Raw genomic sequence first — 16,500 nt, forward strand, 5'->3', positions numbered from 1 at the left:
GAGTCAATGAAAAAAGTGAAAAGTTAAAGTATTAGTCACTCAGTCATGTTTGACTCTTTGCTACTCCATGGGCAATAGGTTGCCAGGCTTCTCTGTCCATGGAATTCTCCAGGCAAGAATACTGGAGTGGGTATATTCTCTTCCCCAGGGGATCTTCCCAACTCAGGGATTGCACCCATGTCTCCTACATTGCAGGCAGATTCTTTATGGTCTGAGCCACCATGGGAACCCAATGGAGTCAATATTGTATTTCAAATACCCAGCACTATAAATGAATAGTACACTGGAACTGAGCCACTAGGCAAATTGAAAATACTAGTGAAGGCAAGGGAACAGCACATATTCTTAAAAAGCAATGTGTACAGTTTAACTTATTTTGACAAAGGAGAAATACAGAATTGACTAAAAATTGTGCATACAGTATGAATTTTAAATCTTAAAGACAATAATAATTCTCTCATTCTTTCTCAGAGGACTGTTAAAGAAAGAATATCTTTCTTTTTTTTTTTTTTTTTCATTCTTGCTTTGGTCTTGATTCCAACTAAGGAAAAGTTCTTTTGGGGGCGACTTTGCCCAAGCAAGGCTTTTTGGCATTAGAGTCAGAAAGAGGGCATCTTTCATTTTTGTTAAGAATGTATTGGTGAGTGAACACATTAGTTTGACTTTTTTACAGTATTTTTAGATTCTTTAGTTAACTTCTATTTCTTTTTTTTAGGTACACATAATAGGAAAGACCTAAAACACAGTAGCTAATATGTCTGTTTATTTTATATTAAGAAATTTCTAAATGAAAAATTTTACAGTAAGAAACTGGTTATTGTACATATGAAAATATTTTTTTAATCAAAGGAATCATCATAGGAGAGAAGATAAATATGTAAGCAAATGTTGAAGGATAGCAATAGTAAAAGCCATGGTGTTATGTTAAAAAGTAAAATGGAATGCTAACTTGATGATGAAATATGGAATATTGTAATGAGCATTTATTTTATATTTCTTATCCTAGATTAAAAGACTATATCAGTTGTAACTATTGTCTTTGGTGTCCAGCCAGTTCATATTGTCATCATTTTTCAGCAGCAATTCCAGTTGCAAGTTGTTATTTAAATGAGTGGCTCGATCTTGATGTGTGATACGTTTTCCACTGCTAAAATGGTTACAAAATCAAGTGCTTCCAATGATTATGTCATTATCATGCTTTATTTAACATCTATTAACTCCAGGCACTATTCTAAGTATTTAACATATTTTTAGTCATTTAATTATCATATGGTAATTGAATAAGTGTCTGCTGCTTCAAAGCTTTAAAAAATTAAATAAAATTTATAATTTATATTGTTCTGGACTATTTTCTTTATTAGTACTGTTACCAGTTTAGACATTCATTACCTTTCTTACTAATAACCCTGCTGCTGCTGCTGCTGCTGCTGCTAAGTCGCTTCAGTCATGTCTGACTCTTTGTGACCCCATAGACAGCCTCTTACTAGGCTCCTCTGTCCCTGGGATTCTCCAGGCAAGAACGCTGGAGTGGGTTGCCATTTCCTTCTCCAGTGCATGAAAGTGGAAAGTGAAAGTGAAGTCGCTCAGTTGTGTCCAACTCTTAGCGACCCCATGGATTGCAGCCCACCAGGCTCCTCTGTCCATGGGATTTTCCAGGCAAGAGTACTGGAGTGGGGTGCCATTGCCTTCTCCACTAATAACACTAACGTGGCCTAAAATTTCATTCTTCCTGTGGCCTTTTCCTTTTCCTGTCTTTTAAAAAATTGTTTGCTTATCCTATATTTTGGATTATTTTCTTCAGTAAAAGTATATGGTTTCAGCTACAGAAAATCATTCTGTTCTTTTTTTTTCTTTGCCTTATAAAACATCTGTGCAATATTAACAGTCAACTCTGCATTTATTTCTAAGTAGTAATGCCAAATGATACATGCTTTGGTGCTTTCTTTATGATTCTGCTATTCCCCATTTTGTTGAAATACAAATATGAAATTTTTCAGGTTTAGCAGAATTAGGTACCCTGTGCGATCCTTTACGGAGCTGCTCCATTAGTGAAGAAAATGGACTCAGTGCTGCCTTTACCATAGCCCATGAGCTTGGTCATGTGTAAGTACCTTCTGTCACCTCAGTAGTGTGCCTTCTACATAGCATTGCATGAATGTCTACAATTCTGTCTTCAACTGAGGAATTAGCATCTTTATATCTTTACAAAATATTAGTAGTGTAATTTTAACCCCTGAAATGCTAACTCTGGCTCTTTTGTGATCTATGTTAGGTCAGACAGGCTACACAGATCAACAGACTAAGCAAAGAACTAGAACTTTGGAACTCTTTTCTTTCATTTACTGTATTGGATTATATGACAAGCACTTCTGGCCTCTATCCCTTGTTATCCTATGCATGACCAGGTACTGTGCTCTACCGTCTTATGGGAGGGCCTGTAGGGTCCCCTGGTTCTAGGGAACTCCCCCAAATATTTCTAGTATCAATTCATTTCTTGCTCTTATTGCTCAGAGCCCCAACAGAGTATGTGGTCTGTGGGAATTTCTTAATCACTGAAATATTTTCTTAAAACTTTTTCTCCCAGATCTATAGTGGTTTTTTTTGGTAAACATTTGGAATTCTCCCATCTGTTCTTATATTATTAAAAATTCCACTGGGGTTTTATGCTCTAAGAATGTGGAGGCCGTGATTTCCCCGTGATACCTGTGAAGCTCCCATAGAAAGTCAGAAATCCCTAGAAATTCATCCTCTGAAAAATGATTCCCAATGTACCCACCGTACTCTTTTGATTTTTTGGTTATTTGCTAATAAGGAATTGAAGCTGGAGCTGCTTTGCTTGAACTCCATTGTCTTTTCCTGGTCATGCCTTGACATCCTTAGAGTATTCAACTGGAATAATTTCAGGCAGAGATAATTTTTATTAAACTATTTCCTCTTCAGTTCCCTGTAGCATAGTTATATCTCATGATCACCCACCAAATGCACACTCAGATTTGTATGTGTTTGCTGAAGTAGAGCAGGTTCAGCAGCATGCCCGAGGTATATCATGCATTGTGGTAACATCCTGAAGGCAGTGTTTGCTGGTTACCAAGGGTGTTAACTAGTACAGTGTTCTTGCAAAGGATACTACCTTTTATTTTCTTCCCAAGAAATTTTTTAGGTGTGTTTAGAATATCAGTAAGTAGTTTAATTAAAACACTGATATTAAGTACAAATTTTGACAGGTAAGGACTGAATCAAGTGGTTTCAATATCCCTTCTAGGGGATCCTCAAAAAATATGTAGAATCTGTTGCTGACCATCTGATCATTTAATGTCATTGCCCTTGTAAAGATTTGATTGCTATTTGGAAATATTTTTACTATTCCAGTTCTATCAGTAATCGCTTTATGATTATAAACCAAAAAGAGCAGTTAAGCTGTTTCATGTGAAATAGGTGGAAAGCATAAAGTGATATGGAATTAAGAATTAAATAATTTTTTTTGTTTTTTAATTCTGTAGTGATAGTCAGTAGTCTGGAAGTTACTGTGGTAGAGCCTTTACCTAATCTTTCCACACACATTGCCTCGGGTATGCATGTTGGAAATTATAATTGTTTTATGTGAATGCTGTGTTGATCTTGTGATGAGGTGAGCCAGAATCCAAAGAATTTGATTGTTGAAATTCACATACCAAAGCAACAGACTGTGCTACTGATCAGAGTTATAATCTACTATTTTTTAAACATCATGCACTTCTAAACATGAAGGTAACCCTAGCATTTTAGTACTTTATGAAGAGATCAAGAGTACAAATCCTGATATAATCAGATTGATCTACATTTTAGATTATATTATAAAATAAGAGATCTGTTTCTAATGTTGTATACATTTCATTATTCTTTTGTAAGTGTTTATTTTTATTTTTAGATTTAATGTTCCACACGATGATAGTTTTAAATGTAAGGAAACTGGAATTAAACATCAGTATCATGTCATGGCTCCAACTTTAAATTACCACACAAGTCCTTGGACCTGGTCAAAATGTAGTCAGAAATATATCACTGAATTCCTAGAGTAAGTGATTTCGTGTTACTTTAGTTACATAATTGAACATTTATTAGATTGTAAGTTTGAAATGTGTATTCTTTTAGAATAGTTCAATCTCTGTTGAGTTTTTTATTGCTTAAATTTAAGTTTGCTTCCACTGTACAAATGGATGTTTAAAGACAAAGAGTTTTATTATTTCATTCTTAACTATATTTTTTTTTGGTGGGGGATTTAAATTCAGAGCTTTTTTTTTTTTTTTTAATTTGGGTTCCTGTTACGATAAAAACTCCTTCTTAGGGGGATGCTAAATGGGAATCAAAGCTTCCTTATGTATTAGAATATCTTCAGAAGCTGATATTAATATTTTGAGAGGAGTTTGAGTGGCTCAAGTTTGAGGTGTCCTTGAAGGGCAGAGAATAGCTCAAGTCAAATTATGAATATTCCAAATAGTTCCCTAAAGAGATGTGGAGTGTCTGGGTTTACCTGTCCTTTGGAGGCTATTGCTAGCTCAGATTCAGATTGTTCTGGTCTTGCCTCTTCATCTCCTACATTTCTCTGCTTCCCAACTTATCCAAATGGTGTTTCTATCCTAGTTATTGAAACTGGTTCTAAAAGCAAAGCCAAACTCTTTCCAGGTAATCTTTTGGTGTAAACACAATATTGTTTGATTTTTTTCTACTACATATTCTAATCACCTACTTATACAGTTTCACTTACCTATCTCTATGAGAACTATGGGAATGAATGAAACCATCTTTTGGAATATATATTTATAAATGTATCCCTTAGTTATGATTAGCAGTGATTATTTATCCTTGTATGGGAACTTGATTTAAAAGCACAGCACATAGTTGCTGATCTGTACATGGTAGCATATGGCTTTGTTCGATTGCTGACTGAAGCACTGATTAAAAATACCAGTAGGTATGCTTATTTTTGGAAGGGGTGATATGATTCTTGCCAATGGGTATTTTAAAAGTTACATGTTCATTTTTTGGGGACAAAATTTATTATGCCCTCTAGCCAGTAAAAAATTCCCCCCAAAATATTTCTTCTAATTATTTCAAATTAACAAATGGTTACTTTTAACTGAATTGGAATGGCTGAACATTTTCACAGTTTTCTATATACTATATATTACTTGACAAACTAGGAGTAGCAAATACACATTTTTTGCCACTATCTACTATTTTGCAAGCTCCTTTAAAGATATTAAATCATGCATTTAATAGCAACTTGCAAGGCAGCCATTTCTACTCTCAATTTGAAGATGAGAAGTCTTAGACCCAGGGAGACTGACTAACTTGTTCACACCATGCAATTCGGAAAGTGGTGACACCCAAATGCAAAGTCCCAAAGCTGGCATTCTTTACTCTGCATTATATTCTTTTCCTAAGAAAATCTGTTTGAGACAGAGACAGCATAGCACTTTCTGAAATTCCTTTATTTTGTTGTCAACTATAAAGGAACTTTCTCAGATGATCTGAAAATGTTACTTTTTACATTTTGACAGATTGGACATTAGATATAGGGCATTCCTGTTGGATAGCAAAGCAGACCAAAAGTGTAGTGTGATCAACATAGGAATGCATGTTTTAAACATTATATTTGATGCATTTTTGTTTATTTTTCACTATTCTTTTAAAAAAATTTTTACTTTTAAGGCAGTTGTGGGAATTAAATGAGAACAAACACATAGAATAAGTCCTTTATAAACTGTGAAGTTTTCTTATTGACTTTGATGTGAGTTGGTTTTTAAATTATGAAAAAATACTGATGTTCTCTTTGAAAATGCAGAGCTACAGAAAAATGTGGTAAAGAATCTTCTACTGAAATACATCCATGTGTATTCACAATATTTTGTTCCCTGTTGTTGTTGCAGTACCGGTCATGGGGAATGCCTCCTTGACAAACCAAATGGAAGAATATATGATCTATCTTCACAGCTTCCTGGATTAATGTATGATGTAAACAAGCAATGTGAGCTTATGTTTGGTCCTGGATCACAAGTGTGTCCCTATTTAGTAAGGAAAATTATGTTCTTTTGTTTGAAAACTATCATAAAGTTGTAGTTAAGATATATTTCAAAATGTACTTTATTCTCTTGGACAGGTAGTGTGCTGAACTTATCTTCATTTTTAAATATTAGAAAAATTTGGTGTTTGTCAGAAAGAGGTTTTTAAAAAAGGGAAACTATAATTTATTGAATACTTATTATTCGCCAGGTGCTGTTTTAGATGGGCTTCCTTGGTGGCTCAGATGGTAAAGAATCTGCCTGCAATGTGGGAGACCCAAGTTTGATCCCTGGGTTGGGAGGATCCCCAAGAGAAGGGAATGCCTACCTACTCCAGTATTCTTGCCTGGAGAATCCCATGGACAGAGGAGCCTGGTAGACTATAGTCTATGGGGTCGCAAAGAGTCACTCTTTGTTAGTCACAACTGAGTGACTAACTTTCACTTTCACTTTGTTAGATACTTAAAAATTATCTTTCAGTTCAGTTCAGTTGATCAGTCATGTCCGACTCTTTGCGACGCCATGAATTGCGGCACGCCAGGCCTCCCTGTCCATCACCAACTCCCGGAGTTCACTCAGACTCAGGTCCATCGAGTCAGTGATGCCATCCAGCCATCTCATCCTCTGTCGTCCCCTTCTCCTCCTGCCCCCAATCCCTCCCAGCATCAGAGTCTTTTCCAATGAGTCAACTCTTCGCATGAGGTGGCCAAAGTACTGGAGTTTCAGCTTTAGCATCATTCCTTCCAAAGAAATCCCAGGGCTGATCTCCTTCAGAATGGACTGGTTGGATCTCCTTGCAGTCCAAGGGACTCTCAAGAGTCTTCTCCAGCACCACAGTTCAAAAGCATCAATTCTTCTGTGCTCAGCTTCCTTTATAGCCCAACTTTCACATCCATACATGACCACTGGAAAAACCATAGCCTTGACTAGATGGACCTTTGTTGGCAAAGTAATGTCTCTGCTTTTTAATATGCTGTCTAGATTGGTCATAACTTTCCTTCCAAGGAGTAAGCGTCTTTTAATTTCATGGCTGCAGTCACCATCTGCAGTGATTTTGGAGCACTGTTTCCCTATCTATTTGCCATGAAGTGATGGGACCGGATGCCATGACCTTCGTTTTCTGAATGTTGAGCTTTAAGCCACCTTTTTCGTGCTCCTCTTTAACTCTCATCAAGAGGCTCTTTAGTTTTTCTTCACTTTCTATCATTAGGGTGGTGTCATCTGCATATCTGAGGTTATTGATATTTCTCCTGGGAGTCTTGATTCCAGCTGGTGCTTCCTCTAGCCCAGCGTTTCTCATGATGTACTCTGCATAGAAGTTAAATAAGCAGGGTGACAATAGCAGCCTTGATGTACTCCTTTTCCTATTTGGAACCAGTCTGTTGTTCCATGTCCAGTTCTAACTGTTGCTTCCTGACCTGCATACAGATTTCTCAGGAGGCAGTTCAGGTGGTCTGGTGGTCCTATCTCTTGAAGAATTTTCCACAGTTTCTTGTGATCTACACAGTCAAAGGCTTTGGCAGAGTCAATAAAGCAGAAATAGATGTTTTTCTGGAACTCTCTTGCTTTTTCGATGATCCAACGGATGTTGGCAAATTGATCTGTGGTTCCTCTCTGCCTTTTCTAAAACCAGCTTGAGCATCCGGAAGTTCATGATTCATGTATTGCTGAAGCCTGGCTTGGAGAATTTTGAGCATTACTTTACTAGTGTGTGAGATGAGTGCAATAGTGCGGTACTTTGAGCATTCTTTGGCATTGCCTTTCTTTGGGACTGGAATGAACACTGACCTCTGAAAAAGTTGAGTTGACATTTTTATTGACTCTGTAGCCAAGATTTTGTCTTCTTTTGGGGGTAAATTTAGGATTTAGTTCTAATAAATGTCAATACTTTGGTGAATCCATGCCTTGCTTTCCCAAGCAGAATACTCATTTCATTTTCTTCAATCCTGTGCAGACCTTTGCCAAATTGCTTACTATACTATTAGATTGTGAAGATCATTGAACCAGGAATCTTACCTTGTTCATTCATTTAAATAAAGATATACTCCAAGGATTTAGTTCAGATCTGTCGTATAATAGGAGCCAAAAAAACAAATGTTTACTGATGGTTGAATGAGTGAATACATGAATGATTTATGAATGAATGAATGGATGTATGAATAAATGAAAGGTACTTAACAATGAGCACAGGGACATGTAAAGCATACTGCATATAGTGAATATTATTCCTAAAATCTTAAATTTATTTTTTATTTTTTTATTTATTTTGTATGAAATGAGATGCCAGTCCAGGTTCGATGCATGATACTGGATGCTTGGGGCTAGTGCACTGGGACGACCCAGAGGGATGGTATGGGGAGAAAGGAGGGAGGAGGGTTCAGGATGGGGAACACATGTATACCTGTGGCAGATTCCTTTTGATATTTGGCAAAACTAATACAATTTATAAAGTTTAAAAATAAAATTAAAAAAAAATCTTAAATTTAAAATGACAATTATTTATGTCTTTAATATCCACTCTGAAGAGGGGAAGATTTACGTCAATTATTTTTTATAAAAAAATACATTTTTTTTTTCATACTGACTTGGATACTGAATGAACTTTGAATTTAAATTCAAAGAAAGAAAGGGATTATTTTGGGCATAGCTCCTGTGAGCCTCTGTGGATTTTCATATCTTGTGAAAACTTCAGAACCCTATGTTCAAAAATTGAAAGTATGCATTATATTTACAAAATAGGAAACCAAGATACATTATACAGTTTTTCTATGCACATTATTCATACATTCCACTGTTGGATCAAAAGGACTTTTGGAAACTCCTTGTGAATAACATTTAACAACAAAAAATCCCTTAGAAAAATGTCTTGCAAAGAGAGAAAAGTATCTCAGTAATTTTGAATGCTTCACTCCAAGTCATCTCTTCCATTGTTCAGTGTTTGATGATAATCCAATTTTTTAAAAACTAAATGTTGCCATTTTATGTGTTTAGAGGAAAATTGATGACCAAGACTGACTTAGTAAAGGTTATTATGTGTATCTGTGTTAGTTGTTCAGTTGTGTCTGACTCTTTGCAACTCCACGGACTGTAGCCTATCAGGTTCCTCTGTCCATGGAATTTGCCAGGCAAGAATACTGGAGTGGGTAGCCATTCCCTTCTCCAGGGGATCTTTCTGACTCAGGGATCGAACCCAGGTCTCCTGCATTGCAGCCAGATTCTTTACTGTCTGAGCCACCAGTGAAGCTCTAGTAAAAGATTATTACTGATTATTTCCAGCTCTGACCATGAAACCAGGAAGTATCTAGGATCAATGTATAAATCAATGCATGATACTGAATTGATCTGGTTGTTGTAGTGTTATTTTTACTCTTGCTTGTCTGCCTTTTATTACTCTGCAGAAACAATGCAGGCGTCTCTGGTGTACCAGTGCAGAAGGAGTTCACAAGGGCTGTCGCACTCAACACATGCCACTGGCAGATGGAACAAACTGTGGTCCTGGGATGGTAGGTTTTCTCGAAGGGTGAGTTTTGTATCAAGAGATTATCCAAGGATGTGATTGCTCTGTGTTTCAGCACTCTTCATTATTCACCGTCATATTTTCTTCTGCTAGTTGAATTAATGTTTTTGCTGTATTTGTTTAATGTATGTTTTCAAGTGAACTAGAATTTCAATTTTATCCTTTTTTCAAGATAAAGCAGATGGATATTATAGTTACATAATTACATGGACATTTACTTATGTAAGCATATTATAGTCTTGTTATTAAAAATGTGTCTAGCCATAAGTATTTCAGAAAATATCTGAAATACTCCCAAATTTAAGGATTTACCATTGTATACATTTCTCCTAAAAATTCAGATAAATATAAATGAAAGTTTTAAGTTTCTTCAGAACTTTATTGGTTTTAGTGTTTTAAAATACATTGTATCTCTAAGACAAAATGTCAATCATACTGCATCTTTTCCATTCTAGCATCAGTGATAAACTTATGTAAATCTGCCAACATGATGTGAAGTGACTGGGTTCACCATGATAATGAAATGTGATCTATTACATATATTGATTTGTGGATATTGAACAATCAGATCAGATAAGTCGCTTAGTTGTGTCCGACTCTTTGTGACCCCATGAATCGCAGCACGCCAGGCCTCCACATCCCACTTAGTCAAGTGTGTGATCCTTTTAATGTATTGTTGAATTCAGTTTGCTAATATTTTGTTGAAGGTTTTTGCATCTATGTTCATCAGTGACACTGGTCTGTAATTTTCCTTCTTGTGATACCTTTGTCTGGTTTCATTATCAGGGTGATGCTGGCTTTGTAGAATGAATTCCAGAGCATTCCTTCCTCTGTAATTTTTTGGAATAGTTTGAGAAGAATGGGCTTCCCTGGTGGCTCAGCTGGTAAAGAGTCTGCCTGCAATGCGGGAGACCTGGGTTCGATCCCTGGGTTGGGAAATCCCCTGGGGAAGGGAAAGGTTATCCACTCCAGTATTCTAGCCTAGAGAATTCCACAAACTTGTATAGTCCATGGGGTCGAAAAGAGTCAGACATGAGTGAGTGACTTTCACACTTCCAGAAAAATAGGTGTTACTCTTCTCTAAATGTTTGTTAGAATTCACTTGGGAAACCATCTGGTTCTGGACTTTCAAGAGTTGGGAGTTTTTAAAATTATTGTTTCAGTTTCATTACTAGTGAAGTTCATAAACTGGTATTTTTACATTTTCTTCCTGATTCAATCAGGTAAAATTGTACATTTCTAGGAATTTATCCATTTCTTCCAGGTTGTCCATTTTATTGGCATGTAAGTGTTCATCGTAATCTCCTAGGATCCTTTGTGTTTCTGTGGTGTCAATTGTAACTTCTTTTTCATTTTTTATTTGATTGATTTGCTGCTGCTTAGTCGCTTCAGTCATGTCCGACTCTGTGAGACCCTATTGACTGCAGCCTGCCAGGCTCCTCTGTCCATGGGATTTCCTAGGCAAAAATACTGGAGCAGGTTGCCATGCCCTCCTTCAGGGGATCTTCCTGACCCACGGATTGAACCATATCTCCTCTGCTGCAGGCAGATTCTTTACCACGGAGCCACCAGGTTTTAGCCTTCTCTTATTTTCTTGATGGATCTAAATAATAAATTTTGCTTATCATTTCAAATATCAGCTCTTAGTTTCTTTGATCTTTTCTATTCTTTTTTTGTTATCTACTTTATTAATTTCTTCTCTTTCTGATCTTTATAATTTCTTACCTTCTACCAACACCGAGTTTCATTTGTTCTTTTAATTCTAGTGCCTTTAGGTACAAGGTTGAGGTATAAGGTTTATTTGAGATTTTTCTTCTTCCCTGAGGTAGGCTTGTGATGCTACAAATGTTCCTCATAGAACTGTGTTTGCTTTCATTACATCGTTTAGATTGTTGTGTTTTCATTTGTCTCCAGGGTTGTTTTTTTTTTTTTACTTTAGTGACCTATTGGTGGTTTAGTAGCACAGTGTTTAGCTTTCACACTGTGTCTTAGTTTTCTCTTTGCAAAATGTTTCTTGTAGTTGATTTCAGGTTTAATAGGGCAATGGCACCCCACTCCAGTACTCTTGCCTGGAAAATCCCATGGACGGAGGAGCCTGGCAGGCTGCAGTCCATGAGGTCGAGAAGAGTCAGACATGACTAAGCGACTTCACTTTCACTTTTCACTTTTCATGCACTGGAGAAGGAAATGGCAACCCACTCCAGTGTTCTTGCCTGGATAATCCCAGGGATGGGGGAGCCTGGTGGGCTGCCGTCTGTGGGGTCACACGGAGTCAGACACGACTAAAGTGACTTAGCAGCAGCAGGACTGTGGTCAGAAAAGATGCTCAATATGATTTCAGTCTTCTTGGTCTTATTGACTGCCAGATTCTGTCTTGTGCGGAGACTGCTGGCCACTTGCAGGTTTGATGGGGTCCTGATGTGGCTGACTGCATGGTCAGTGGATGCTTGGTCTTGGTGCTGGCTCACTGGTGGTTGGACCTCGATTCCAGGGCAGTTGGCTGAGGTTCCCAAGAGGTCCCAGAGCTAGTGCCAGCCTGCTGATGGCCTCCTGATGGGTGGTCCAGGTCTTTACACAGCTGGCTATGGAGCCATGGTGTTCCCAGGAATGGTGTCTGTGGGGTCCAGGGAATCCAGGTGCTTGTCCCTGCCCACTAGTGGCTGAATCTGGCCTCAGAGCTAGTAGTTGCCCATGGCGAATGGAGCTGGGTTCTGGGGTCCTTGTGTACCTGGGATGTCCTGGAGCTGGTGTTAGTTTCCTGGTGGGTAGGCTAAGGCCCAGGAAGCCCTAAGACTGATCGGATCTACTGGTGGCTAAACCTGGTCTGGGTTCCTGACTTCAGGGCCCTGCTGGTCCCAGAGTCAGTATGGGCCAGCAGGTGGTATGGCTGGAGCCCAGGGGTTACAAGCGCTGGTACCTGCCCCCTGTTGGATGGAGTCTTCTTTGATGGCTGGCTGCAAATCTCTTGGAACTTTGGGGTTAGTGATGATCCACTGGTGGTTGGGGCTGGGTCCTGGGCCCTCTGGTGGTCAAGACCAGCTTTTGGAGTGGCTGGGGTCTCAGTAGGTCCTATGGCAACTGGATGGCTAGAAGATGGGTCTGTGTTCCCTCCCAGGTAATTGCTTGCCATGGGGTGACCCAAAGTATGTGCCAGCAAGCTAGTGAGTGGGGCCAGGTCCTGATGCTAATAAGCTAGCAGGAGTGAAAGTGGTGCTTGCCAGTACCAGTGTCCTCGTGGTGGGATGAGCTCCCTAAAATGCCTTCTGTCAGCTTCTGTGTTACCAGGGTGAGGCCCAGATGCTTTCTTTCTTTTTGGGAAGCTCTCCAAAATCAGCAAATGGGTCTGACCCAGGCTTCTTTCAAATTTCTGCTTCCTCTCTAAGTCTTGAAGCATGTGATATTTTGTGTGTGTGTGTGCCTTTTAAGAGTGGAGTCTCTGTTTCCTACATTTTCCTGACTTTCCTGAAAGTAAGCCTTGCTGGCACTCAAAGCCAAACACTGTGAGGCTCGTGATCCTGGTGCAGGACTCCCAGGCTGGGGAGCCTGCTGTGAGGTTTAGACCTCTGGGTCCTTGGGAGAACCTTTGTAATTCTAATTATTCTTTTGATTGTGGGTTGCCTACCCAGGGGTGTGGGTCTTAACTACACTATGTTCCCTCCTACCCAACTTGTTGTGGTTCCTTCGTTATATCTTTAGTTATAGTCTTTTCTTCTGGTCTTCAGGTCACTCTCATTGATAGTTGCTCTATAAATAGTTGTAATTTTTGTGTGTCCTTAGGAGGAGGTGAGCTCAGGGCCCACTATCTTTGCCCCATCTCCTGTCTGTTCTTTATTTTAAAGTAAATGAAACTATCTAATATACTCTGTCTTGGCTAGGAGCTAGTGGGTCAAGCTTCTTTTGGTCAACATGATGGTTTTGAATTTTATTCATATCATTGTGTGCATCAATACGTCTTCCTTTATGTTGCAGTTTAATTCAGCTGTGCCATAATTTGTTTACCATTTTTCTGTTGATAGATAGTTGGGTCATTTCAAGTTTGGGGCTTTTATGTATAAAGCCACTGTGAGCATCCTTATATAAATCTTCTTGTGGCCATATGTTTGTATTTCTCTTGAGTAAATTGTTAGGTTATAGGGTAGGAGTGTGTTTAACTTCATAAGAAAGTACCAAACTATTTTCCAAAGTACGTGAACCATTTTAGACTCACCAACCAATATAAGAAAGTTTGAATTGTTCTGTATTCCCTGCCAATTTATTTTGTTAGCCTTAACAAACTTTTAGCCATTCTAGGGGGTACGAAATAAAATTTAATTCTTATTTTGGCTTGTATTATCTTAATTATTATCAATTTTGAGCATCTTTTTTTTTTTATTAGCTCACTTAACTATTTCCCCAGTGAGACAGTATGAAGAGTATGGGTTTGTTGAAGTCCAGGTAAATATGGTGAGATACCAAGACCTACTTTAAAACCCATGTAGATTAAAAGTAGAGGTGACATTTGGCATAAAATGTAAATCATGCTAGGTATAAATTCCCTTTAAAAAAATTAACTGAAAATAGTGAGTCCCTATACATTAGCCATATTGAGTATTAAGAGGTCCTATTATTCAAGGAAAGTTTAAACAAATATCCTGTAATTTTTCCTTTAGTTCTTTTATCTTGTGACTATCTTACGTGGGTGATGTCTGTTAAATGCTTTTCGTAGAAAATCTATTTGCATGTAGACATGCTAAACCCATCTGACAATGAGTTAATTTTACTGCACAATGAACAACATAGCATTCTTTTTCATGGTCTGTTCCTTCAGAAACAAATAAATAAAAAGGAAATGTGCCAGGATTATTTAAACATTTCTGGAAGATGCCCACAAAATTTACATGCACACAGTATATTTTATTTTGAGATTTTGTTTTTGTTCACTTCTAGTATGGCTTTCTCATATTAAATGATTTGTTCTAATGGAGGGCACAAAGCATTTTTTTTTTTTCTGATAATAATCTTGGTTATAGGATTAATTCATTCAACAAAAATTTGTCAAGGGCTTCCTACATGTCAGATACTATTCTAGGTGCTCAGAATATATCAGTGAACAAAAGAGGAATGATCCCTGCCCCTGTCCTGGAGCTTATATTCTAGTTGGATACTGCAGTATTACGAACAATATAATGGCACCATGAATAAGAGAAATAGAGCAGAAAAGGGATTAGATGTTGTGTGATAGGAGAGGGCAGATTTGCAATTTAAAATATGATGGTAAGGGTGATCTTATGGGAAGTTGCCTAATGAGCTGTTTTAAAGGAAGTGAGGGAGTTTGCTATGAGGACATCGCAGGGGAGTTGAGCTCCAGGCAAAGGGAATAGCCAGACTTCTAAATCTGGAATTTTCCTAGAGTGTTCAGGGAAGAGCAAAGATGACATTTCGACTGGAGTGGAATGAAGAGAGAGAGAGAGAGAGAGAGAGAGAGAGAGGTGTGTGGGAATTACTAGAAAAACTTTCAGGTGTTATGAGAATTTTGTGTTACTCAGAGTGAGATAATTGAAAGACTTGACAGAGGAGTCACCTAATTTGACTTAATTTTTAAACTATGTTAAAAAAGGATCATGGCTGTTCTGACAACTTTTGAGACTAAACTCTAAGGGCCAAGAGTAGACAAGAAGGAGATGTACTCAGGGAGCTGTTGGAGTAAAATAGATGTTGGCGGCTCAAATCAGGTGATGATTAAAAGTCAACTTTATATATGTTTTTAAAGGAACTAGAGCATTTGCTAATGTATTAGCTATGGAATATTAGAGGAGGAAGAGATAAGATGACTATGTATTTGGCTAATAACTGAGATCCACTCAGCAGATTTTGAGGAGGCAGGTTCAACTTTGGATATGCTATCCTTGAAGTGGCTATTAGACATTGAAACAAAAATGAGGAAGCAGCTGTCCATTGAGTTTGGAGTTCAGGAAAGAGATCTGGACTGGGAGTGACTGATGAAACAGATGACTAGAGGACCGTGCTCTGAGCCCAGAGACATTAAGAGATTAGAAAGAAGAAGAAATTGCAGAGAGAAATCATTAACGAGAAAAGAAAACCAAGAGTGGGTAGAGTCCTGGAAACCAAGAGAAGAAAAAGTGTATCAAATAAGAAAAATGATTAGCTATGTCACATGCTATGTCATATAAGGCAAAGAAGGCAGAGACTGAGAACTAGCCACTGGTCATGGTGTCCTGGAGGCCACTGGTGATGTACACACAAGCAGGTTCATGGAAAGTGGGATGTGAAAGCCTCTGGCTACAGTCAGGTAATGGCACCCCACTCCAGTACTCTTGCCTGGAAAATCCCATGGATGGAGGAGCCTGGTAGGCTGCAGTCCATGGGGTCATGAAGAGTCGGACATGACTGAGGGACTTCATTTTCACTTTTCACTTTCATGCATTGGAGAAGGAAATGGCAACCCACTCCAGTGTTCTTGCCTGGAGAATCCCAGGGACGGGGGAGCCTGGTGGGCTGCTGTCTCTGGGGTTGCACAGAGTCAGACACAACTGAAACGACTTAGCAGCAGTGGCAGCACAGTCGGGTAATGAGAGAGAAGAGGTGGAGAGAGTTAGACCACGAACAAAGACAACTCTTTGAAGGAAAAATAGGACAATAACTGGTGAAGGAAATGAGATCTAATATTTTTGTTTAAAAAGAATGAGTGGAGTACTTCTCAAACTATCTCTCGTAAAGGACTAGTATTCTTTTTAAAATATTTCTGGTCATTTATAAACATGCTATTGTACAAAATGGTAAAAATGAAATGAAGAAAGACATTCCAAGTGTGAGCCAATTTTTCCTATGGAAAACAACATGGTGGTTCCTCAAAAAGATTAAAAATAGAAACGTGACCTAACACAAAAATTTCTGGGTATATATCCAAAAGAATTGCATTATTCACAATAGCTGAGAAGTAGA

The 16,500-nt window shown here is 38.2% G+C and overlaps 1 protein-coding gene across 3 annotated transcripts in view; it reads left to right on the forward strand.

The window, feature by feature from the left end:
- Window positions 1-16,500, forward strand: part of ADAMTS20 (ADAM metallopeptidase with thrombospondin type 1 motif 20) — a 216,210-nt gene that overhangs the window by 75,260 nt on the left and 124,450 nt on the right. For 2 of the 3 annotated variants that reach the window (XM_024991940.1, NM_001206093.2), the window contains exons 8-11: window positions 1,998-2,103; window positions 3,908-4,054; window positions 5,910-6,051; window positions 9,440-9,544. In XM_024991940.1, coding sequence (XP_024847708.1) covers window positions 1,998-2,103; window positions 3,908-4,054; window positions 5,910-6,051; window positions 9,440-9,544 — 500 coding nt within the window. Of the gene's footprint in view, window positions 1-1,997; window positions 2,104-2,135; window positions 2,406-3,907; window positions 4,055-5,909; window positions 6,052-9,439; window positions 9,545-16,500 lie in introns of those variants that run through there. The other variant, XM_024991941.2, reaches the window with a different exon arrangement.

Source organism: Bos taurus, chromosome 5 (assembly GCF_002263795.3).
Source record: "Bos taurus isolate L1 Dominette 01449 registration number 42190680 breed Hereford chromosome 5, ARS-UCD2.0, whole genome shotgun sequence".
Taxonomy (NCBI): Eukaryota; Metazoa; Chordata; class Mammalia; order Artiodactyla; family Bovidae; genus Bos; species Bos taurus.